This window comes from Mirounga angustirostris, unplaced genomic scaffold (assembly GCF_029215605.1).
Source record: "Mirounga angustirostris isolate CCGP_5_RB_7025 unplaced genomic scaffold, mMirAng1.0.hap1 SCAF_5, whole genome shotgun sequence".
In the NCBI taxonomy this organism is placed as follows: domain Eukaryota; kingdom Metazoa; phylum Chordata; class Mammalia; order Carnivora; family Phocidae; genus Mirounga; species Mirounga angustirostris.
This window is the reverse complement of record NW_026991713.1, coordinates 151,855,486-151,881,010: the sequence shown is the minus strand read 5'-3', so window position 1 is coordinate 151,881,010 and position 25,525 is coordinate 151,855,486. Positions and strand designations below refer to the sequence as shown.

Below are 25,525 nucleotides of genomic sequence, written 5' to 3'. Positions count from 1 at the left end.
CATTTCTTGGCAGCAGAATGGCTGCTGAGGCTCCAGCCCTTGCGTCCTTTGGGTTTACGTCCAGCAGAACAGATTGGATTCCCTGCCTGAGTCCCTGAATGAAGTCTCATCGACTCTTACTGGTTGGCTTAGGTTGATGTGCATATTCCTGAGTTAGTCACAATGATCCAGGGTTTTGGAAAGCTCTGAGTGGCTTATGTTATAGTCTCTGTTCCATTTTGGAGCTGGAGATAAAGGATGTTTGCCTCCTCAAGAACATATGGGCGCAGGATGGGTGGGGTTGGGGGAGTAACTGAGACAATGGGTTCACTTGGGCTCTTCCTGGAAATTGCCTTCTGGTGATAGACCCATGTTGATCAATATCACCAACCAATGACCAAGAACACATTTGATCCTGAGACCAAGAAAGCTCAAAGGGATGATCTTGGATTCCACACTGTGCTTCGAGAAATACTTGTCCTTCTGGGTTAGCTGTGCCCCGGTGTCTGAGGCTAATCTCTTTTGGGAACGCCAGGACACGGCTGTGGAAGATTTTTCTTCCTTCCCACGCCCACACCCCTTTGGCGCCCCAGAATAGGCTAAGGTTGCTGAAATGCAGCACAGAGGGAGGGGCAGCTTCCCTCGCGATAACTGGGGGCCCAGAAAAAGCAGGCTCCGTGGGTCAGTGGACAAATGGGTGGTGGTTGTGGATTTTGGCCAGAGCCCCACAGCAGAATCCAATGTTAACAGCATTCCTTCCTGAATGGCATGGGCTCTCCCAGAATGATTTGTTTTATTTGGGACACGAGTCATTTTTGCTTCTAATCTTTGCTTTCAACACACACACACACACACACACACACACACAATGATTAAGTATTTGCTGTACGCCAGGCATTTGCTAATGCCTCTTAAAAAAAAAAAAAGTACCAAGATGTCCAGTTTTAAATAATAAAAAACCAGAACAAACTAACATGTTGATCAATGAGGATTTATTCAATTATTATTTGGCCTTAAGAAGGAAAATGATGGCTTTCTAAATTGTTTTAGAACAACATGGACTTGTGGAAATGCTTTAAATATATTTAAAGTGAAGACATCAGGGGACAAAGCAATATGCTAAGTGCTTTATATGCATTATTTAATATCAAAAGAACCTAGCAATGTGGCCATTGTTATCCCCAATTTGCAGCTGAGAAAACTGAGGCACAGAGACGTGAAGGAACTTGCCCAAGGACACACAGCAGGTTGCTGGTGGAGCTGGGACTCTTTCTCGGGTCTCAGGGACTCCCAAGGCCCATTGTGTGATTCACTGTGCTCTGTTTTTGTCTGTAGAAAGGTGGTTTTTGTCCTTTAAACCCTTTCAAAAATCTATGTCAGAACCAAGGTCTGGAAATCAAGGCTAGGAGCCCAGGGTATTCTAAAACGTGGACTGGTATCATTATCAGTGCCGTGGAATCCCACTGCGGGATATTGGTCCTTTTCTCTGCTCCTTTTCAATTCTCCTGATGACTTTCAAGAAGAGAGTAAATAGCAGCTTGGCACCCACTAGGTCCTCAGCCCCTCTCTGGTCCTTGCTCATCCCCCCCTTTCACCATAGAGAGCAGATCCCCGAGCCCAGCATCTTGCTAGAATTTGATAATATTGTTCCTCCTCCCTGTATTTATTTTTATAGTTGCCACCTATTTATATGGCAAGGGAAGCTGATCTTTCACTTACCATACAGTTTCCTAGTAAAGTCAGCTTCAGGAAAGAGAAATAAGTGAAAGTATAGAAAAATGTTAAATGAATAGCAGCGTGGATGGAACGCTAAGTGAACGTTAAGATGAGTGTGTGCAATGACAGATGCCCCATGGGACACAGATCACTATCTGTGGGGCGGGGTGGGGATGTGGAGGAGGGAGGTGGCCCCCCCAGGGGACATTTTTGGTTCTCACAACTCAGGAGAGGGAACACTCCTGACACCTAGTGGTTAGAAACCAGGGATGCTGCTGAGCATCCTACAGATGTGCACTGGGCAGCCCCCCCCGCCCCCCGCAAAGATTTATCTGACCCGTTGAGACCCCCTGAGTTAGACTGCTTCCCTGGGCTCTGTAAACATTTCAGCAATCCTTGGTTTAAACTTGGAGTTTAAAAACTATTAGTATAGCACTTAACAGTTTACACAGCCCCTCTGGTATTGTTAAAAAGAAGGTGACTTAGGGGGCGCCTGGGTGGCTCAGTTGGTTAAGCGACTGCCTTCGGCTCAGGTCATGATCCTGGAGTCCCGGGATCGAGTCCCGCATCGGGCTCCCTGCTCGGCAGGGAGTCTGCTTCTTCCTCTGACCCTCCTCCCTCTCATGCTCTCTGTCTCTCATTCTCTGTCTCAAATAAATAAATAAAATCTTTAAAAAAAAAAAAAAAAGAAGGTGACTTAGTTGTTTCCCATCAAAAGAAGCTTTATCATTTGGGGAGGAAGGGTTTCTGCAATAGTGAGTTGGAGCAGATGGGTTGGTGGTCAGTAACGGGGCCTTCCTCCTGCTGGGCTGGGCCAGAGTCCCTGAGATGTGAGGGCAGCTGTTGTGAAGGGCTGTCACCCCAAGTCTGGCCTGAGGAACCAGAAGAAGCTGGGATCTCAGGCTTTGTTCCCAGAATACAGTGATTTCTTCTTGGAAGCCAGAACCCTGGGGGATTTGCATCTGTGTTAAACTAAAGGCAAGCGTTTGCATTAATTAGTCATCTGTCTTTCCATCCTCCATCCATCTGTCAACCCATCAGTTAGTCCATCTATTCATCAATCCACTGATCAACCCATCCATCTATTGATCCATCCATTGATTCATCCATCTTCCTCTCTTCCTTCCATCCATGTATCCATGATCCATCTTCCATCCATCCATCCATCCATCCATCTATCCATCCATCCATACATACATCCTTCCATCCTGCATCCTCCATCCATCTTCCCACTCTCCCGTAACTCGTGGTTTTGTGGGGATTTCAGACGTAGGAGCCATTTTAACAGTAACATGGCTGAGTATGGAGTCAGAGGGTTCCATGGGTCTGGGAACACATTGTTTTATCTGAAGACACCTGGATAACAAGTGGGAAAAAATTTCCTCCTTCTCGATCCTAGCATGAGCACCTTGTACATGCAACCAGACAATATTAAGAAGCACAAGGATTGTTGTTTTGCTTTGTTTTGTTTTTTGCTCTTTAAATATCTTTTATTGACATATAATTTACATTTAGAAAATTGTGTATAAGTGCAGTTTGATTAATTTTTATAGACTGAACACACGTGTGCTCCTCACACCCATTTAAACTAAGAAAACACCAACAGCTCCCCGAAGCTTCCCATAGCCCTTCTAATAGTTTCCCCCAATCAAGGTTAACCATTGTCCTGACTTCTAACAGCATAGTTTTCCCTATTCTTGAACCTTCTGTAAGTATACTTACGTAGTTATGTTGTTTGCATTTGGCGTCTTTTGTTCAGCATTTGTGAGATAACAGTTTTATTGTTTGGTTGTAAATCATTCATTCTCCTTGCTGTATAGTAGGGTTTGATAAACATTTTCTGTAAAGGGTCAGATAGTAAATATTTTGTGGGCCATACGATCTCTGTTGCAAATGTTCAACTCTGCCCTTGTAACATCAGACAGCTACTGACCATCTATAAATGAATGATTGTGGCTGTGTTCCGACAAAACTTTATTTACAAATGGCAGGCAATGGGCTGGAGTTGGTCCATGGGCTGTAGTTTGGTCTATGGGTTGGTCCAACCCCTGCTGCACAGTATTCCTTTATAACACATGGTTTTTAGCAACCATCTGAACATATTCTGCTATCCGCAGCCAGGTTTTCTACCATGATAGCAGGGCATTAGGTTAGTTTGCCTTTTTTTCTAGACTTAGGAGCTCATAACTGCGTCTTTTTGGGAGAAGGAGGTAGGTTGGCTCTACGATCCCCAATAACCTTTAGACTCTAAACCTCCAGAGCACCTTGGTGTTGACATCTGTGTCTTTACCCAATCTTCTCTTCTCACCCCAGCCATCCTGAAGGTGGTGTCGTCTGTCCTGCAGCTTGGAAATATTGTCTTCAAGAAGGAAAGAAACACAGACCAGGCATCCATGCCAGATAACACAGGTGCTTCTTGCCTTTTCTGAATAAAATGACAACTTCTGTGATGGCAAGGAGGGTCACATGAAGTCTTTGGTTATTTTTTGGATGAGGGTATTAACAAGAGCTAAACTAACTTATTTTCACTGACTTCTGTCTTTTTTTAGACTTTTTACTGCTGACGATCGTACAGTGGGAAGTTCTTGAATCAGAGCGTGGGCCAGGGGGGAGGAGAAATAATAGTTTTAGATCAGAGAGGAAGGATCCTTAGAGAGCCTCAATTCTAACCCTGCTCCCATCATTTGTTTTATTAGACAAATATTTTTGAGCATGTACAATCTGCCAGGAGCTGGGGTTCATCAAGTAGCCCCATAAGAACAGCCCCATTCCTCATGGCACATACGGTCTTGCTGGGGGGACAGAGCTCAAGTTTCTCTGCAATTAGAGTTGCCAGATAAAATATAAGATGCCCAGTTAAACCTGAATTTCAGATAAACAACAAATGTTTTTATTCCAAGATATATCATTTTATAATATATTGTATGTTCTACGCAATATTTGGGACATAATTATACTTTGTAAATGTTGGTTATTCGTGTGAAATTCAGGTTTAACTAAGCATCCTGTATTTTTTTTTTCTAAATTTGACAGGCTTACCTGCAAATAAGCGGTGTTTTGTGTTATGGAAAGATTGCGTGGTTACCCCCATGCTTGTGGGTGGCTGAGCCGAAAGGATAATTTCAGTCCCTGGCTTGTCCAGCTGCTGTCTCCACACCACGGGTGCAGGCTATGTATTGTGTTGCTTTTGGAAAGCTCCCTAGAGCGTACCCTCCATTGCACCTGCCAGTTGTTTCTCATGTGGCATACTCCAAAATATGGCAAGTGAAAGGACTTCTGTCACCGAGGAGAAAACTTCAGGGAAAGACAAACCCAAAAAGCCCCCCTTGCACAAAAGAAGACAGGACGAAATCCTAAAACCACACCGAGTATCATCTGCCACACACGTGCAAACCATCAGGCACCACTAGTCTTCACGTGGTGGATGATTATTATTTTCTTTTGAAGAAAAGGTTTAAAATGAGGAAGTGAATAATATAACAAGAGTCCACCATCCAGAATTGACATTTGTGAATGTGTTCTGATACTGCTTTGTCTTTCAAATGAAACCAAGTAGCCAACAGTGACATCCCCTCGTCCTCCCAGCGGGATCCCCAGCGGGGTCCCATTCTCCTCCTCATGCCTCCAGGCAACCACAGCTATATTTTACTCTGTCCCTTTCCGATTGCGTTTTTATGCTTTCACACACGTGTATCTAAACAATATATGGTGTTGCTTTGTGAGTGTGACTTTAATTTACGAGAGTGACGTCACACTGGAGGCATCGTTCTGCAAATATTCTCTGTCCTCACCATTGCCTGGATCTGGGTTTCTCAACAGTAGCGCCCCCTAGTGTGACAACCAAAAATGTCTCTGATCATTGCCAAATGTCCTGTGGGGGCAAAATCATCCCAAGTTGAGAACCACTGGTCTAGAAAGAAAGAGAAAACAAGTCGTTCCTTTACCTGCTGTTGGGTACTCATCTTGTGAAAACACCGTGATGTGTTTGTTTGTTTCCATATTAATGGACATTTAAGTCGTTTCCAATATTTTTCCACCAGAAATAATGATGTAGCACAGATCTTGGCACAGTGGGACACTCTTTACATGCCTTACCTCATTTAATTGTGTTGACAACCCCACAAGGTAGCAGATGGCCCACTCTTTTTACGAGCTGAGAAAAGCAAGACTCTAGGAAGTTAAATAGCTTTTCCAAAATCACCTGGTTAGGAAGTGGGAAAGGGGCAAGAACTTGAATCTAGAACTGTCTGACCCTAAGCCCCGCCTTGGGGCATACCTTCATCTCACCTCTTAGCAAAACACTGGGGATGAGGTCACCAATGACAGTGGTTTTCAGGACTCTTTCATGCTATGTTCACTACCATCATGCTCCTTTTCTCGAAAAATATCCAATGTATGCACAGGTCATGAATATCCCATGTGATGTGCCTTCCTTCCTAAGCCTTCTCTTTTGTGATACACTTAATATGCTTTTTCTTCCATCCAGCTGCTCAGAAAGTTTGCCACCTCATGGGAATTAATGTGACAGATTTCACCAGGTCCATCCTGACCCCACGTATCAAAGTCGGACGGGATGTAGTACAGAAAGCTCAGACAAAAGAACAAGTAATGATGCACTTGCTGTTTATTTTTGCATGTGAAATGATTTCTACACTTGCTATTTATTTCTGCAGAATCTTCCTTCCATCCATCCATCCATCCATCCATCCATCCATCCATCCATACATCTGTTCATCCATTCATCCATCCATTCATCCATGCATGCATCTATTTATCCATCCATCCACTCATCCATCCATCCATCTCTCCATCCATCCATTTATCCATTTACCCATCCATGTATCCATCCCTCCATGTATACATACATCTGTTCATCCATCAATTCATCCTTCCATCCATCTGTTCATCCATCCATTTACCCATCCACGCATCTCTTTTCATCCATCCATCCATTTATCCATCCATCCATCTGTTTATCCACCCATTCACCCATCCATGTGTTCAACCATTCATCCATCCATCCATCCATCCATCCGTTTATCCATCCATCCAGTCATCCATGCATCCATACATACATCCATCTATCTTTTTAGCCATCTGTCCATTTCCTTAACCCTCATCCATCCAATACTAGAATATTCAAAGTCTCATAACAGGTTTTAAAGATCCAGTACTGAACAAGAACAGCACAGTACCTCACTCACGATCTCATCTTGATCTCTTACTTGTACATACAAGGTCAGACCTAAAAGATACATTTTTGAAAATGATTGTGTACCCTTTCTAGAGGCAGAACTGACCACTTCTAAATGGTCCCTGTAATGGAAACAGACCTACTCGGATCCAGGTCCCTCTAATAGGAAGTGTTCAATTAGCCACACAGTCATTCCTTAGGCTTGACCACTCTATTCCTTACTGCCACTTTTCTACTGGGTGTAGAGATGGTATAATTTCTTTTTTTTGTTTATTTTTTTAAGGACTGATTATGGGTAGGAGGGGAATAAAAGTCTGAGCTGCTGGCCAGGCTCATATGAAAATGTGGCCCACTGGGGATGACCATGTTCCCTCACTTGCCCCCACAGGCAGACTTTGCCATAGAGGCTCTGGCCAAGGCCACTTATGAACGCCTTTTCCGCTGGATACTCAGCCGTGTGAACAAAGCCCTAGACAAGACCCACCGGCAAGGGGCTTCGTTCCTGGGGATCCTGGACATTGCTGGATTTGAGATCTTTGAGGTACAGCTTGGTGAAATCATGACAGCAGTGGTCTCGGCTCTCTGGGATGAAACTTCTCTTTGAAGAAGTCATTATTTCAGAGAAGGACAGGCACTACTGAGAGTGGGAGGCTGTCTAGCTAAGGTTACATCCTGGAGGGTGTAGGAAATGTATTGGTTTGTGAAACCGAGGAGGCCAGAGCTACAGCGGGGTCCAACAGGCAAGACCTGATCTCTTCCATCTCTCTCTCTCTCTCTTTTTCCCTCCCTCTACGTCGGTTCTGTTCTCAAGCTGGTTTTCCCCTCATGGTGGCAAGATGGCTGCCACAGCTCTAGATAGCCTCTCAGCAACCCTGGAAGTTCAGACCAATTCCAAATGTTCCCCACAGTTCCAACCAAAATCTTGCAGTTGAGTCTCACTGGCTCTTACTCACCTGAGTTGGGCCAAGCCTTGTTTTCAGGGTCTTGCTGTACTTCATGTAATGGGAACATGGCTACTGGATCCCACCCCCATAGATTGGAGGGACATTCTCAGCGAAAGGGAAGGTCTGGAGATGGACAGATAGTCTAAAACATATTCTACTAGAGAATCACTCCCTCTCTTGAGTTTCATTGTCCACATCTGTACAGTGGGGGTGATGAAGTACCCTACACGGTTGTTATATCCATAAATCACTGTACAGGTGAAGGAGATAAGCATCCTCAAAACAACGTGTGTGGGGACCCCGTGACGTGAGAAGAGCCAGCCCCATGAACTCTAGGCAGCCTTTGCTGGGGCTCAGCCCTCTCTGGGCTCTGAAATGGCAGATGGGCTCTTGTGCACAGGGCGCCAGCCATGGGCAGAGCTTCTCTGGTCCCCGTGTCCTCTGACCACGATGCTCACCGGGCCTCCCCGCTGTCGTGCACTCAGGTGAATTCGTTCGAGCAGCTCTGCATCAACTACACCAACGAGAAGCTGCAGCAGCTCTTCAACCACACCATGTTCATCCTGGAGCAGGAGGAGTACCAGCGCGAGGGCATCGAGTGGAACTTCATCGACTTTGGGCTCGACCTGCAGCCCTGCATCGAGCTCATCGAGCGGCCGGTGAGGGCCCACATCACACTCGCCTGCGTGTGTGGCCTCGTTCGGCTGGCATGTGGACCCTGCCCTCGCCCCACGGGTGCACGTCTTTCCCCCCACCCCCCCGCCACCGAGTCCTTGTGAACTCCATCGCACTGTCCCTTAACCCACATTTTACTCTCAAAGGTATTTTCTTTTTTTTATTTCTCCCTCCCTGCCCTCCCCTCCCCTCCCCACCTTCTCTTCCCCTCTCTCTCAGTCATTCATCCCCAAAGGCAAGGGTCTTTGTTTTGTTCCCTGGTGTGTCCCTACCTCCTAGAACCACGCCCATAGTAGGTGCATAGTCAATAATTGTTGAATGACTGTTTATTGAGCACCTGCTCTGTGCAGGTCCCCCTCTTTAGGGGTTGGGGATGTAACCGTGGACCAGATGGACCTCGTTCCTGCCCTCCTGAAGGAGCAGGCAATGAAACCAGACAAGCAAATAAAGCAACTAAAACTTCTGATAAGGTCTCTGTGGAGAATGATTTAGGGAGTCCCGCTTTGGACAGACCAGTGAAGAAATACTTCCCAGGGCGCCTGGCTGGCTCAGCCAGAAGAGAATGTGACTCTTGATCTCGGGGTCCTGTGTTCAAGCCCTATGTGGAGTGTAGAGCTTACCTTAAAAAAAGAAAAGAAATATTTCCCTGATCTGAGCCTAAAAAGTGCAGACCATTCCAGCAGAGTAAATGGCATGTGTGTAAGTTTGGCTGTGTTCCTGGCACCTTGGCTTAGCCTGTCTGCGCCACAGAGACGGGCTTTATTCAAAGGAACCCTGAGGTGAATTTCTACGTAAAGCAACAAATTCAAGCGTGAGATCTTTGTGCTGGTCCGTGTGTTCTGTCCACTAGGGGGCAGCAGCAAACATGTTCTGTCGGGGCCCGCCGGTCCCTCCCCAGTGCGGGTCCCCTGGACACAGGGTAATTTGAGGATCGATCTGTGGGAGTGGAAGGCATAAATCCATTTAGAAGAGGTGATAGAGCCAGGGGGCTGCCTAGGGTGTGTTTCAGTGGCCAGTTCTTTCTGGCAAGCCCAAAGCTCGGGCACCCTAGCTGTGATCCTGCCTTCCTTGTTTCCCATAGAACAACCCTCCTGGCGTGCTGGCCCTGCTGGACGAGGAGTGCTGGTTCCCCAAGGCCACAGACAAGTCGTTCGTGGAGAAGCTGTGCACGGAGCAGGGCAACCACCCCAAGTTTCAGAAGCCCAAGCAGCTCAAGGACAAAACGGAGTTCTCCATCATCCACTATGCCGGGAAGGTATCAGCCGCGGGCCCCAGGGCTCTCCCTGTCCCCGGGGACCAGGTGGGGTGCTCTGAGCAGGAGTAGTTTGGGCATGGCAGAGCCGAAAGGCCTCTGGTGTGAGTCAAATCCAAGCAAGTCTTTTTACGTATGATCTGAGTGTCTATTCCAACCTCTATACCATATTCCAACCAAGGTGACCAGGCAATTCTTTCTTGTATAGTCGCTGAATCCTTCCAGCTACAATTTAAACCCAAGAGGAAGGGCCAGCTGGGATGGGATGACCCATAAACACATTTCTGGGTCCAATAAACCTCTCCCTTATCCCAGCCTTGAGCTCACCACTGTTCGCCTGTGCTGTCCAGGGAAATATGTGACAGTTGTCTTCTTCCTTCTCCTTGTCCTCTTCTTCTTCCTCCTCTTCTCCCTCCTCTTCCTCCCTCTCTCCCTCCTGCTCCCCCTCCTTCTTCATGATAATGAGGATCATCACGTGAGAGCTCTAAATACACAGGTGCTTCCCCTGTGGCTCCTGAGGGTCCTGGATAATGTAGAAAAGACGCAGCTTGGCCTGGCTTGCAGAATCTGAGTATTTTATTGTCTCTCCAGGGTCCCCCCACCCCCGCCTCATGCGAACAGGCAATGCCTGTGACAAACCACGGCCCACATGCCACATCTGACCCACAGCCTGCTTCCATAAATAAACTTCTATGGGCGCACAGCTCCTATGTTTACATAAAGTCTTTGGCTGCCTGTGACCCAGCATGACAGAGATGTGCCCTGCAGAGCTGAAAATATTTACTCTCTGGGCCTTGTACAAAAAAAAAAGTTTGCCAGCACCCTACCCAAACTCAAGGGCATGTGCGTTCCCTTAAGCACACGGAATAACACTTTCCTCTTTCCCACTTTCCAAGTGGCTCTTTTCAGTCCCCTCTCTGATCAGGCCTGGCGATCACCGTAGCAGCCCACAGCCCATAATGACCCCCCAGAGCTCTTTTACAGGTTGCTTCCATTTCAGCGTGCACAAGGCCCTTTAAAATACTGATCTGTTGCTCTCTTCGTGGGCGTTTGAGGATTCCCATCACGGTGGCTGTTAACGCCATTTCCTCTCTGACCTGTCAAGATCTGGGGGGGAACCTGGAGGCCTGGGCCCTGGCCTTCATTTGTAATGGAGGCAGAAGCACCTGACCAGTGGGGTGATCCTTGGCAGGTGGACTACAATGCCAGTGCCTGGCTGACCAAGAACATGGACCCACTGAATGACAACGTGACTTCCCTCCTCAATGCGTCCTCGGACAAGTTCGTGGCCGACCTGTGGAAGGACGGTAAGGGCCTGCCGGCAGGAGCTGGGGGACTGGGTACGGAGTGGTCTGCGTCCTTCCAGCTGCCCCTGGTTTGCATCCCTGCTCCCAGGAAGGGGTGGGCCTGTGGGGGGTGGGGAGAGGGCAGGGTGTGCAGGTGACACGTTCAGCCACTTCCAGAGTGGTGACCCCTGGCTCCTCAATCCCACACCCAGGCCCCAGGGAGAAGGTCCCAAAATCAGGGTGCAGGTGGTAACAGAAAACAGTGCAGGAGGCATGGTGACTTCTCATCTGGAATCAGAAAGACTTGACTGTGGTCTTGTCTCTACCACGCACTAACTGTGTCATCTTGGATGAGTCTCTTGACGTCATTAAGCCTGAGTGTCCGCCTTAGTAAAACCAGGAAGTTAAGAATAGTCCCCGACTCTCCTAGGATTATTGTGAGGGTAGAATTAGACTGGGGGCTCAAGCCTGAGCATGCATCAGGATCTCCTGGGGGACTTGTCAAAACTCAGATAGCTGGGCCGTCCCCCTGGAGGTTCTGATTCAGCAGGTCCGCATGGGGCCTGAGAATTTGCATGTCTAACAAGTTCCTAGGTGGTGGTGGTGATGGTGCCGCTGCTCTGGGGAACACACTTGGGTTCCTCTGAGAACCAGCCAAGAGATAATCCATGTGAAGTGCTTAGCACCTGCCAGTCCCGTAGTAAAGTCTCAGTACCTGCCTGCTTCTGCGATGACTATTAGGGGTGGTGGGGTTTTCCTCTTTTGTTCCTGGACCTCGGTGCCCGCAGTGGATTGTGTCTTTGCACAGAGCCTGTGGACCTTGGGCTTATAGGCCTGGACACCCTTGTTTTAAGCATGGTAGAAAATGCTGGAGGAGGAGTTCTGTTGTGCCAACATTTACTGAGTGCTCACCATGTTCCAGGCCATGGGATCGGGTGATGGCATCTCACCCTGGGATTTGTGACCGTTTCAGCAAGGCCCTTCCTCAAGGAGCCCAGAGTCTTGCAGGAGACAGAGACAAGCAAAGACTTTATTACATGGACCCTAACTGAGTACAAGGAGCAGAAATAGGGTATCCTAATGCCAGTGAAGTTGAACTGAACCACCATCAGCCAACTGGATAGAACTGTCATCTATAGACTGCTTCATCCAGCAACAGCAGAATGCACATTCTTCTCAAGCTCACATGGAACTTCCACCAAGCTAGACCACATTCTGGGCCATAAAACACATCTTAATGAATCGAAAAGAATAGAAAGCATACAGTGTCTGCTCTTGGACCACTGTGGAATTAAACTAAAATCAGTAAGAGAAAGATAGTTGGAAAATCCCAAAGTACATGGAGGTTAAACTTCTAAATGGCACATGGCCCCCATGTCTTATTTAGAAGTGTCTTGGTGTGTTATTTAATTTTCTCAAGTGAAATTTTGAAATATTTTGAACTAAAAAAAAAAGGAAAGCACAGCTTACCAAGATTTGTGGGTTGCAGTCAAAGCTGTGCATTGAGGGAAATTCGTAGCAATGCCAGTGGTTTGGGCTTGGCATGTGCAGCATCCACTGGATGGTGGGAGTTTCTCATTCTGTTCTGAAAGAAAAAGAACCTTGGTGGTTGTAATGCTACCATCAACACCACCAATAACACCACCACCTATTCCTTGTTGAATACCTATTAATGTGCCAGATTCCTACCTTAGAGTGTTGGCTATGCTTTGTGTCTGGAATATTATTTCTCTGAATATCAACCTAATAGCTCACTCAACTTGTCGGAGAGATCACCCCCATTACTCTTTCTCTCCCCCTTTACCCTGCTTGATCTTTCTGAGCATGCCTCACCACTTGGAATATTGTATACTTACATATGTTATCATTGTTGGTCTCTTTCCACTAGAATATCCATAGAATATGACCTAGAGTGTGTGTGTGGAGACACACGGTTTTTGTTCATGACTGTATCTGTAGGGCCTGGCACATAGTAGGCCCTCAATAAATATTTCTTGGTAGATGAAGGACTGAAGGCAGGCAGGAGGGGTAAGCCTTATTCGCTTCTTCCTGCCCTAAGAAGTAGATGCTGTCATTACCCCCTTTTTGTAGAAGGAGAAAGTGAGGCACAAACTGGCACCAGGCCAAGGCAGTGGCAAGATCAGGATTTATTCCCAGGTCTCTGTGACAACATGAGAGAGAATTTATTCTTTCTGTCATTCAAGGGCTTTCAGATTTCCCAAATAGACAATACATGGAAAGCAATACTCTGCACACCTCCCCTTACCTCTTGCTACAGGAAAGGTGTTGGCCCCCAGAGGAAAGAATAGGGGGTGGTGGCCACCAAAAGGGAGCAGAGGACTTGGGGTCTTCCACCCTCTGGGCCTGGTCCTCTGTCCTGTTGTGGGGGTGGAGGGCCCCTGCGGCGTGGGCCAGAGGCTGACACCAACATTAACGTGCCCCACAGTGGACCGCATCGTGGGCCTGGACCAGATGGCCAAGATGACAGAGAGCTCACTGCCCAGCGCCTCCAAGACCAAGAAGGGCATGTTCCGTACGGTGGGGCAGCTGTACAAAGAGCAGCTGGGGAAGCTGATGACCACACTACGCAACACCACACCCAACTTTGTGCGGTGCATCATCCCCAACCACGAGAAGAGGGTGAGGCCACCTGCCTGGCTCCTCGGGGGGTCAGAATGTCCTCCTTGGGGATATCGTCAGGGGGCTTTGGGAAAGGGAGAGGCAGACCAGGGTAGAGGGTCAGGAGGAAAGCCTGACTCTGTACCCCATGGGTTCCATCTGACATGGGTGGAAAGTTCTCTGAATTGGAGACCCATCCCCCATCCTGGAGGCAAAGGAAGGCAAGGAATGAAAGGGACTTTCAGCCCTGGAGTTTCTGTCCAGGGCATCCAAGCACTCATACATTCATTATTCCGGTCAGTATTTACTGAGCTGCACCTGTGCCCAGTGTTGAGGATACAGTGCTGGATAAATTGTGGTCCTCGCCTACAGGTTTCTTATGGTGATCTAGCACAGGAATGCTTAGCTGGGGCAGTCATGCCCCGCCCCCCCAGGGGACATCTGGCCATGTCTGCAGACTTCGTTGGCTGTCATAACTGGGAGGGAGCTGCTGTTCACATCTAGTGTATAGAAGAAGCCGGGGATGCTGCTAAACACCCTATGGCACACAGGGCAGCCCCCACAGAGGGAAAAGCAGAAACTAATCCAGCCTAAGATGTCAGTAGTGCTGATGTCGTGGGAGACCCAGTGGGGGAGAGAGACACACAAGCTGATATGCACGATGTAATGTGGTAAATTACGAGAACGCTGTGCAGCTGGGGCTCCCACTCCAGCCTCAGGGCTCAGAGAACGCTGCCTTGGGAACGAGTAGGCATCAACCTGGTGAAGTGGAAGGTAGGGTGGAGAAGGCATCCTAGGCAGTGAGTGGGACCAGCAGAAGCAAAGATGTGAGCTGAGAAATGAAAGGTCTAGGCAGTGAAACATTAGGTCATTTCATGTTGGCATGTGATGGTGTGAGGCAGGGATTGGGGAAAGATGGGGCTGAATTGCTTGACAGGAGCTGGGTTGTGGCACTCTCTTGTGGATTGACCAGAGGAGGCCTTTGGGGGCTTTTAAAAGCAGGGGTATGTCATGATCAGACTGATGGTAGGGAAACAGAATGAGAGGTTGCAGAGGGAGGCAAGACAGGGGCAGAAAGCAGGTAGGGGGCAGTGATGGTGAGTGGGTGGCAGTGGACAGCAGGGGGTCCATTGGGAGTTACCTGGGAGGTAGCTTCTGTAGAACCAGTGATGGAGAGGAAGTGAGGGAAGGAGAGGTGACGGGGAAGAAGCCCCAGCTTCTAGCCAGGTGATGCTGGTGCCACCAAGTACAAGACAAGTGGCGCCTGAACCCTCAGCTGAGACCTCACCTGGTGAGGTGCCTCCGTCAAGCTTGGTGGCCTGACGATGGGTCACCCAGGCCTGAGATTCAGGGCTTGCTGCTCCCTGAGTCCCGGCCCCCCTGGTCCACTGGCCTCTCTGCCCTTGCAGTCTGGCAAGCTGGACGCCTTCCTGGTGCTGGAGCAGCTACGCTGCAACGGGGTGTTGGAAGGCATTCGCATCTGCCGTCAGGGCTTCCCCAACAGGATCGTCTTCCAGGAGTTCCGCCAACGGTGAGCCTGCTGGGGCCAGGCATGGGGATTGGGGTCCGCAGGGGGCAGGGGGTGAGCCAGGCCAGGTGGCGGGATGGAAGGACACCGGAGAGGCATTTGATCAGTGGCATCTGCCCCGTGTCTCCAGCTACGAGATCCTGGCTGCCAACGCCATTCCCAAAGGCTTCATGGACGGGAAGCAGGCCTGCATTCTCATGGTAAGCCCTGCCCCAGCCCCTTCCCAGGGATCCCTAGGGGCACTGCCAGGAGCTCGTTGGGGTAGGCCCTTCCTTAAACACACCTAATGGACACTGTCACAGCTGAGAATGAGAGCACCTGTCCCCCTTCCTTCTGCAGATCAAAGCCCTAGAACTCGACCCCAACTTGTACAGAATCGGGCAGAGCAAAATCTTCTTCCGGACGGGGGTCCTGGCACACCTGGAGGAGGAAAGGGACTTGAAGATCACCGATGTCATCATGGCTTTCCAGGCCATGTGTCGCGGCTACCTGGCCAGGAAGTAAGGACCCGAGTGCTGTAGCCTCCCTGCAAACAGCCCAGAAACATGCCCTTCTCGGGGCGTGGAGGGGGGGGGGGCTCTGTGGCCTCGTGTTCTGCTTCCCTGCTTCTGAGAGGCCACCTGCTTTAGGAAGCATCCTGATCAATGGTAGCTGCTTCTTACAGAGGTGGAAACGCTACTACTGTAGGGATGTGCCCTCGTTTTAAAGGCTCTCGTCCTGCCTCCCCCCTTACTTGCTGGTGAACTTGGGCGAGTTTCTCTCTCTCTCTGAGGCTCAGATCTCTCCACTAAAGAATGAGGATACTCATTCCTGCCCCGTGGGGTTGTTTGTGAGGAGTCGATGAAGTGCATGAAGAGGGTTAAGAACAAGGCCAGGTTGTCATTTCAAAAGTGTGAGAAAAAGGTAAGGATTGGAGGAAAGAGGATTTGGCTGTGTCCATATCCCCATGTTCAAAAGGGATTCAGAAGGTTCATTCGTTGCCAAGTGGGCCCAAGATGGTGAAGGCCACAACCAAGATGGTGAAGGCCACAACCAAGATGGTGAAGGCCAGAACTGGGGGGCTCATAGCCCAGGGACAGCCCTAAGTGGTTCAATTTCATAACTAAATTCTCTGATACACCCTCCCGCCTCCACAAACTGGAGCAGCATCATTCTTCAAGTTTACCCATGTTCCAAGTTAGCAGCCAAGCAGAGGAAAGAGGATCCATTGGCGGTGGTTTTGCAAACCCATCAGCCCTTAAACACAAAGAGCGCTGGTTCTGAGTCAGACTTGAGATTTCTAAGATGCACCCGAGGAAAGAGTAGGTTTGTCAGTCACTCAGCTTTGGGGAAGACAAGGCGCAGCTGGAGATGTGTAAGATCCCCCTTAGGAATGGTGTAGCGTAGATTGATTTCCTAGGTGTTTGGACGACAGCTCTGAGTCCACGGTGTTTCATGAGCTGGGGGTTTTCCCTGCCCCCCGCCCCCCCGAGAAAGGCTCTGGCCTCCAGATGATTGAAGTGGTCATTGCCCAGACAATATGCATGTGCTGATGCTGAGAGCTTCCTGAAGAATCTGAGCTGGAGAGAATGGGGGGGTGGGAGTGGGGAACATCCTCACGTGAGTCACAAAATCACACGTGGACAGGTGCATCTTTTGGGATGCCGCGGGGCAGGATGCTGCAGACGATCCAGGGAGACAGGGTTTGGACCTCCCACCCCCCCGGCCCGGGGCTTCTCACGGCACCCCCTCTACCCTCCCCAGGGCCTTTGCTAAGCGTCAGCAACAGCTGACGGCCATGAAAGTGATTCAGAGGAACTGCGCCGCCTACCTCAAGCTGCGGAACTGGCAGTGGTGGAGGCTGTTCACCAAAGTGAGTGCCACGGACCCCGCCCCTGTCTGGGACCCTCCACCTGGGCCCTGCGTCCCAGATGCTCCCGCTGTGGGGCAGCGTTTGGTTCACGGCCCTGCGTGGTTCACTCGGGGGCTCAGAGTCAAACCTCGCCTGTCCGTACTTCTCCAGCCCGAGAAGGCGCCCCTCCCCCTTCTTTGGCACGTGGGTTATCAATGACCCTGACTCGGATCCAGAGCATTTCCACAGGGATCCCTCACGTTGCTTGTTTCCGGCCACACCCACGTCCCCCCCAATAGCCCCGAACCGCTTGTCTGTCCTCCCTTCCTGTGATTTTGCCCTTTCGAGAATGTTACACAAATGGAGTCCTACGGTATGTCAGCTTGGCGACTGGCTCTTTCACAAGGCACCATCGTTATCTGGAAATCAGGAATTGGGGGCATTCGTCGTGGATCTTATTTATAGTAGCAAAATGTCAGTGTCCAGCCCCCAACAGACTCATCCATCGATGGGATACTTTGCAACTCTTAAAGAGGATGGCCATCTCAAAGCCCCCAACAAAGCAGGTGTAGAGGGAACCTACCTCCACAGAGTAAAAGCCTGCTATGAAAAACCCACAGCTAGCATCATCCTTAGTGGGGACAAAACTGAGGGCTTTTCCCCCGAAGCCAGGAGTAAGACAGGGATGTCCTCTGTCACCACTTCTATGCCACAAAAATGGCAGCTATCAAAAAAACAAAGGTGTAAAGGTGACAGAACAGCATGGGGTCATCATTATCTTGTAGTTTTAAGTAACGGACACGGCATAGAAAATCGGACAGCTTGATCTCCGGGGTGTATTTTTTTTTTTTAAAGATTTTATTTATTTATTTGAGAGAGAGAGAGAATGAGAGAGAGAACACCTGAGAGGGGATAGGGTCAGAGGACAAAGCAGACTCCCTGCCGAGCAGGAAGCCCGATGCGGGACTTGATCCAGGGACTCCAGGATCATGACCTGAGCCGAAGGCAGTCGCTTAACCAACTGAGCCACCCAGGCGCCCTCCGGGGTGTATTTTTTAAACACGTAGGAGAAAAGAGACTGGCGGGAAAGGCCAACAGCGCATAGAGTGACCGTGATGGGGAGGTAGAACGTGGGAGATTTCTTTTCCCCTTTTCTCCTTGGAATGAAATATGCCAGTTGGTCAGCAGTAGTTCTCTCTCTGGAAAGGGACTAAATGGGAGAAGGAGAGACTTTTTCCTTTCCACTGGGCACCTTTTTCGGTTGCTCTAGTTTATGATTTTTTTTTTTTAATTAGAGAGAGAGACATAGCGAGAGAGGGAACACAAGCAGGGAGCGTGGGAGAGGGAGAAGCAGGCTTCCCGCAGAGCAGGGAGCACGATGCGGGGCTCAATCCCAGGACCCCGGGATCATGACCTGAGCCAAAGGCAGACGCTTAACCGACTGAGTCACCCAGGCGCCCCGTGGTTTATGATTTCTCAACCTCAGCACTATTGGTGTTTTGGGATGGGTAATCCCGTGTTGTGGGGGCTGTCCCGTGCTTTCTAGAATCTGCAGCGGCATCCCTGGCCCGTACCCATAGGTGTTGGTAGGATCCCCCGCCCCAGTTGGGACAGCCCAAACTGTCCCCAGAAATTGCCAAGCATCCCCTCGGGGGTGTGGGATGGTGTAAACCGGTCCCTGGTTGAGAACTGCTGAGCTGAGGCATTAGGAGAGCTTCTGCCTTCCTTGCGCCATGGAAGCCAGTGACGGCTGACTGTGTGCGTGCAGGTGAAGCCCCTGCTGCAGGTGACACGGCAGGAGGAGGAGATGCAGGCCAAGGAGGACGAGCTGCAGAAGACCAAGGAGCGGCAGCAGAAGGCCGAGAGCGAGCTCAAGGAGCTGGAGCAGAAGCACTCACAGGTAGTGGCCCGGAGCTCGGCAGGGGCTGCGGGGGGTGGGCAGGCGCACCCCTGCGGGGCTCACGGCCACCTCCCTGCTCCCCACGTGCAGCTGACCGAGGAGAAGAACCTGCTGCAGGAGCAGCTGCAAGCAGAGACAGAGCTGTACGCCGAGGCCGAGGAGATGCGCGTCCGGCTGGCTGCTAAGAAGCAGGAACTAGAGGAGATCCTGCATGAGATGGAGGCCCGCCTGGAGGAGGAGGAAGACCGGGGCCAGCAGCTGCAGGCCGAGAAGAAGAAGATGGCCCAGCAGATGCTGGTAAGGCCCCGCAGGGGCTGCTGCCTTATCATCTGACCCTCACTGCAGGCCTGCGAGGGGCGTGTGGTCAGGTATGTCCCCCCCTGGGGACTGAGGCTTGGAGCGGATCGGCCGTCTACCCGGGCAGGGCCACGTAGCCAGAGTGGTTTCCTGGAGAGCCTGCTCTGTTCTCCTGCCCTGGCCTCCGTGTGCAAACCCCTTTTCTCCTCCTCGCAACCCCGTGTGAGGGGCAATCATGTTAGTTAGCTGTTGTTGCAGGATGAAACACCACCCAGAACTTAGCGGCTTGGGATAACAGGGTCAGGAGTCTGCGAGTGGCTCAGCTGGGAGGTTCTGGCTGAGAGTCTGTCCTGAGGTTGCAGTCGGGATGTGAGCCCAGGGCTGGAGGACCCACGACCGCATGGCTCGCTCCCATGGCTCTAGTCAGGAGGCCTCAGCTCCTCGCTGGGGGGTGGAGGGGTTGGGGGGAGCTTCTCCTTAGGGCTACACGGTGGCTGGCTTCCCCCAAGAGGGGCGAATCAAGAGAGGGAACAGAGGCGGGAGGCCACAGTGCCTCTTCTGGCCTAATCTCAGACATTACACCTCATTGCTTCCTCTTAAATCCAGCCCACACTGATGGGGAGAGGAATGAGGCTCCACCTCTTGAAGGGAAGAGTACTGGAGAATTCGGGGACACATTCTGAAACCACACAATATTTACTATCCCCATTTGACAGATGGGAAGACTGAGGCTCCATGAAGCCAGTGGTTTCCCAAACCTTTTATTTCCAGTAAAAGGAGACCACAGAGCACAGGGGGCCATGAGACCCAGCCTCCACGAGGGTCAGCCCACAAGCTCCGAGAGAGGGACCCCACTGGGAGCGAGGCTTGTGATTCCTTTCCCTTCCCCACAAAGGATCTGGAAGAACAGCTGGAGGAGGAGGAAGCCGCGAGGCAGAAGCTACAGCTCGAGAAGGTCACGGCCGAGGCCAAGATCAAGAAACTGGAGGACGATATTCTGGTCATGGACGATCAGAACAATAAGCTGTCAAAAGTGAGTGAGTGGGGCCAGCTCCTGCATTAACCTGGCAGGCTCCCCGGGGCTAAGTGCTCCAGATGCTTTACCTTTCTGGCCAAATACAAGATGCCAGAGGCAGGCCTTCCTGACTGCCGTCTAGAGGCAGGTGGACCCCATGGGTGGGGTGCCCGGCGGTCCCACCAGGACCAGGGCTGCCATGGAGCAGGTCTCAGAAATTCCATGCCAGTGGAGACCCCAAGTTGTGCGAAAGCAGCCGCATGTGCCTGAGATTCGGGGGCCTCTCCCACATTCTCGCAGGCCGCTTCCGGTTAGTAATAGGGTGACCCGCGGTCCTGGTTTGCCTGGGACTGAAGGCTCTCTGCGATGTGGGACTTTAGGTGGCCAAACCAGAAAAGTCCCCGTCCCACCCGAGGCAGGGACCACTAAGCAGGTGCAGAGCATGCATGGTTTGGGGTGCAGAGTGTGCATAGGGAAGGGGGGCCCTGCCCTGGTGGGGCTCATACTCTAGGGAGGCAGGAAAAACCTAACCATTAATGACCCTCACAGTCAGGGTTCTGAAGAGGGTGTTCACCATAATATAAAAATAGAGCATTAGGCGATGGAAGCGAGGTAGTCAGGGAAGGCTTTCTGGAGGAAGTGACATTTAAGAGGAAACCTGAAGAATGAAGAGTAGTTGGAAGGGGCGTGGAGAAGCAGCTCAGCAGATGGTCCCGTGTGTGCAAAGGCCCTGTGGCAGGGAAGAGCTGGGCTGTGGGAGGAAGGGATGAGGGTGTCATTGCCTGGACCATGAAGTGTGCGGGGCAGAGGTCGCATGAGATGGGAAGTGGCTGGGTTTCTAGGAATGACCATTAAGGAGCTTCTCTTTATCATTTTAAAGCTAGAGGTTGTCTTTGGTATTCATGCGGGTTTTCTTTCCAGCTGTTTATCTGGAAATGACTAAAAATGAAACGTGGAATCTGGGGAAGAGAAAAAAAAAAAGCTTCCGATATTTCTTTTTCTTTCCCCCAAAAGGAGCGAAAACTCCTCGAAGAGAGGATTAGTGACTTAACAACGAATCTCGCAGAAGAGGAAGAAAAGGCCAAGAATCTTACCAAGCTAAAAAATAAGCATGAATCTATGATTTCAGAACTGGAAGGTAAACCGACTACCTCGAAGAGGGTTTCAAATGGATGTTTTAAAATCAGAGAGCTGGGACGCTCAGTCGGTTAAGCGTCTGCCTTCGGCTCGGGTTATGATCTCAGGGTCCTGGGATCGAGCCCCACATCAGGCTCCCTGCTCGGTGGGGAGTCTGCTTGTCCCTCTCCCTCTGCTCCTCCCCCCACTCATGCTCTCTCTCTCTCAAATAAATAAATTAAATTAAATTAAATTAAAAAATAAAATCAGAGAGCAAATCTTAGCATGGCAGATGATTTCAGGGGAGGTACACCCTCTCGAGGCTCCCCCAGCTGACACACCAGTAATAATAAAGGTGCTTCTCATCAGCCCTAACTTTCCTGCCACTATCTGGTGGTTTGGGCCATGACAATTACCGGTGGGGACGTGTGTGTGTGCGCGTGCGTGTTCACGTGCATGTTCGTGAATTGCGGGAGCAGAAAGGCTTGGCCTCTGGGTGCCTTTCTGGTAGTGCGCACCTGCTGAGGGCCCCGGCTTTGTCGTAGTGCGGCTGAAGAAGGAGGAAAAGAGCCGACAGGAGCTGGAGAAGCTGAAGCGGAAGCTGGAGGGGGAGGCCAGTGACTTCCACGAGCAGATAGCTGACCTGCAGGCGCAGATCGCAGAGCTCAAGATGCAGCTGGCCAAGAAGGAGGAGGAACTGCAGGTGGCCCTGAGCAGGTAGCCTGGCTGGCGGGGCACATCCTGGCGTCCCCGTGGGTCTATGTGCCCCGCAGGCTCCTGCCGAACCACAGTGGGCCCCGTCCTTCCTCCTCCTCCAGGCAGGCCTCCAGGCTCCTGGGTGCCTCTCCTGTCCTGCTTACATCTCCAGAACCATGCCACCCACTTTCCTCTCTTCCTTCCAAACTCATCCTCTGTCCACATCTCCCCTCCTCCCGCCACGTCTCCCTTTCGGATGTCCAGGCCCTTCTTGTCTACAGTTGCCCACGGAGTCCGTTCCACTGGCGTCTTGGGCACCGTGTGCCTGAGGCCGGGACGACCCTCCTGCGCCCTCTTCTGAGGGTCATTTTTGCTCCCCGCCCTGCTCTCCTCCCAACCCCAGACTGCAGCAGCCCTCAGATTCTGCCGGTCCTCAGAAACGTGTCCGTGCCCCGTCCCCTGTTGGCCCTTCTCCCAGCTCCTGGCTGGGTTCACGCTAACAGCCTCGCACCAGGAATGCAACGACAGCTAACGGGGACTTTCCTGTTCACCATGTGCCAAGCTCTTCCCAGGCAGTAACTTCACGCGCACACCGGGCTGGGGACCCTGCTGCGATCTCCATGTCACTGAGCAGGACGCCAGGCGTGGGGCGAGAGGAGGGAACATGAGCTGGGATCTGAGCCCCAGAACTTTCTGACTGGTCCCCTGGCCAGCTCTTTGGCTCCCAGTGTGCACTGCAGGATGGTGCTAGGGTGATGGGCCAGAAGCATCACCTGGGTTGTGAACCTTCACGGAAGACTTTGCTGGCTTGTGCAGGGAAGGCCAGGCTCCCACCCTGCACAGCCTGACCCCAACCCGACCATTTAGCTTTCTCTCTTGCTGCTCACCGTTCCCAAGCTCAGTATGATCGAGGTGCTCACCTCCCCTTGCCCTGAGGAATCTTGCCTCTGGGCCCTCTTTCATGTTGTTCGCTTTCCTTCCATCACAGCAAAGCAAGAGGCCAGCCCCACCATGTGTCAGGAGGGAGCTGCCTTCCACGAAAGTCCTCATGCACTCCAGGCCATTCAGACAATGCTTCTCATGTCTCACCTTGGCCCACGGTTGCCGCATCCCCCACACCGGGGGCCCTGGTTTTAATATCTTCCCATGCAGCACCTGGCCAAGTGCTTTGCATGGAGCAGGCACTCAGCCACTGTTTGAGCAAAAGGAAGAAAGAAAAACAAGTAGTTGTTAAGGAGAAATAATTGTCCGTGTTCACAAAGCATCTATTAAGCTCCTGGTGTTGAACGAGGCACCTGGCTAGTCTGGGACCAGGCTCTGCTTTCACACACACACACACACACACACTCACTCACACACTCACCACAATCTGTTTCTTGACATCAGACGAGTCCTAATCTGCAAGCAGTCCCACCTGGCAAGAAGGGGTCCACCGTGTCTTGGGGACGTGGGTGGAACCTGGTTTGATGTCTACGGAATATGAGTATCTGGTTCCGGGAAACAATCTTGGGCGACATTGGGAGATCTCAGGGACCAGAGACCCCCGGGGTCTTCATTCTGGTGATCTGTCCCCGGCAGGCTCGACGATGAAATTGCTCAGAAGAACAATGCTTTAAAGAAGATCCGGGAGCTGGAGGGTCACATCTCAGACCTCCAGGAGGACCTGGACTCAGAACGGGCCGCAAGAAACAAGGCCGAGAAGCAGAAGCGGGACCTGGGAGAGGAGCTGGAAGCGCTGAAGACAGAGCTGGAGGACACGCTGGACAGCACGGCCACCCAGCAGGAGCTCAGGTGGGAGGCCGGCCCAGGGAGCCCATGGCTCCCGCCATGTCACCGGCTGCACGGATGGGGTGGCTGGGGGGGGGGGGGTGGAGACGGGCAGCCCCCAGGCCCATCCTGAATCACAGGGCTCCTCAGGCCCTACAGCTACCATCTGTAATAGATCCTTTTTCATCTTACTTTGCATCCGGTAGTAGGACTTACTCAATTCGAGAACAATTTGAAAGCTATAGAAATGTAGACACCAAAAACATCACCCTTAGCCCCAACACAGTCAACGTTTTTGCGTATTCCTTCCTGTCTTTTCATGTGTGTGTCTATGTGTGTCAATAATTCTCCAGGTTCCAGTCTCCAAGAGTGTGTGTTTAAGTTTTGTGATACATGTTTTAAAATAACCTTTGTGGGATGGGTCCTTAAGATTCGCTGGAGGGGGGTGCCTGGGTGGCTCAGTCGTCAAGCGTCTGCCTTCAGCTCAGGTCATGATCCCAGGGTCCCGGGATCGAGCCCCGCATCGGGCTCCCTGCTCGGCGGGAAGCCTGCTTCTCCCTCCCCCACTCCCCCTGCTTGTGTTCCCTCTCTCGCTGTGTCTCTCTCTGTCAAATAAATAAATAAAATCTTTTAAAAAAAAAAGATTCGCTGGAGGATCACAGACACCAGCACCAAAAAAAACCACCCCAAAACAAACACATATACACACAAAAAACCCCAACAAAAACAGGTCACCCGCTAGATAAAGAATGCTGACTTTAGTGAAAGTAGGCCGCTTATTCATTCAACAAACACGCAAATGCATTTGAGTGCATCCTGTGCTGCATCCTTTACCTGTACGTGGAAGCCAGCACAGAATTCTGCTCCCTCCCCACCTGGCCCATGATCCAGAAACGCCCAGTGCAGTATTTGAACGCACGGGCTCAGAGCCAGACCATGTGGGTTCAGATTCTGGCTGTCACACAGGCAAACTGCTTACCCTCTCTCACCTTAGATTTCTCATCTGTAAATTGGAAGAATTAATATATCTGCCTTTGAGGGTGACTCTGGAGGTTATATACAATGATGTATATAAAGAACTTAGGTCAGAGCCTGGCATATGGTAAGTGCTCAATAAATAAGAGCTCATTTTAATATTTGAGGAACATTTTGCAATTCACAGATGTTCTTTCAACATGTTCCTGAGTATTCTTGTGTATTGATTTGCTGGCCTTGAGAGTCTCTGGGCAAGTAACCATGCTCCTCATTTTGCAGCCGAGGAACTGCCAGGTCCAGAGAGGTTAGGTGACTCCCCCGAGGTCACCCAGCCAGGGAGGGGCTGCCCTGATGGCGACCTCAGCTCTGGGTCCCGGGAGAGCTTCTCGTTCCTTTGCACAGCACTGTCTGAGGTGAAGCCCTGTCTCTACCCAACGGCCACCCTCTGGGTTCTTTGTGCGCAGGGCCAAGAGGGAGCAGGAGGTGACGGTGCTGAAGAAGGCCCTGGACGAGGAGACACGCTCCCATGAGGCCCAGGTCCAGGAGATGAGGCAGAAGCACACACAGGTGGTGGAGGAACTCACCGAGCAGCTGGAGCAGTTCAAGAGGGTATGTCCTGATCTTTTTGGTGACCACACGCAAAAGCGATATGGCGACAGCTTCCGATAACTACAGATCAGGGTCTGTGCTGAGACACATAGCCCTACAAGACTGTAATGACAGTGGTCGCGAGAG

The 25,525-nt window shown here is 50.9% G+C and overlaps 1 protein-coding gene across 5 annotated transcripts in view; it reads left to right on the top strand.

The window, feature by feature from the left end:
- MYH11 (myosin heavy chain 11) overlaps nt 1–25,525 on the top strand; it is a 115,325-nt gene that overhangs the window by 70,916 nt on the left and 18,884 nt on the right. For all 5 annotated transcript variants that reach the window (XM_045875039.3, XM_045875041.3, XM_045875038.3 and 2 more), the window contains 18 exons: nt 4,009–4,104; nt 6,182–6,300; nt 7,278–7,430; nt 8,319–8,492; nt 9,590–9,763; nt 10,953–11,067; nt 13,493–13,686; nt 15,075–15,196; nt 15,324–15,393; nt 15,533–15,693; nt 16,937–17,045; nt 18,793–18,924; nt 19,015–19,221; nt 20,117–20,254; nt 21,251–21,374; nt 21,898–22,069; nt 23,627–23,839; nt 25,255–25,399. In XM_045875039.3, coding sequence (XP_045730995.1) covers nt 4,009–4,104; nt 6,182–6,300; nt 7,278–7,430; nt 8,319–8,492; nt 9,590–9,763; nt 10,953–11,067; nt 13,493–13,686; nt 15,075–15,196; nt 15,324–15,393; nt 15,533–15,693; nt 16,937–17,045; nt 18,793–18,924; nt 19,015–19,221; nt 20,117–20,254; nt 21,251–21,374; nt 21,898–22,069; nt 23,627–23,839; nt 25,255–25,399 — 2,618 coding nt within the window. The remainder of the gene's footprint in view (nt 1–4,008; nt 4,105–6,181; nt 6,301–7,277; nt 7,431–8,318; nt 8,493–9,589; nt 9,764–10,952; nt 11,068–13,492; nt 13,687–15,074; nt 15,197–15,323; nt 15,394–15,532; nt 15,694–16,936; nt 17,046–18,792; nt 18,925–19,014; nt 19,222–20,116; nt 20,255–21,250; nt 21,375–21,897; nt 22,070–23,626; nt 23,840–25,254; nt 25,400–25,525) is intronic.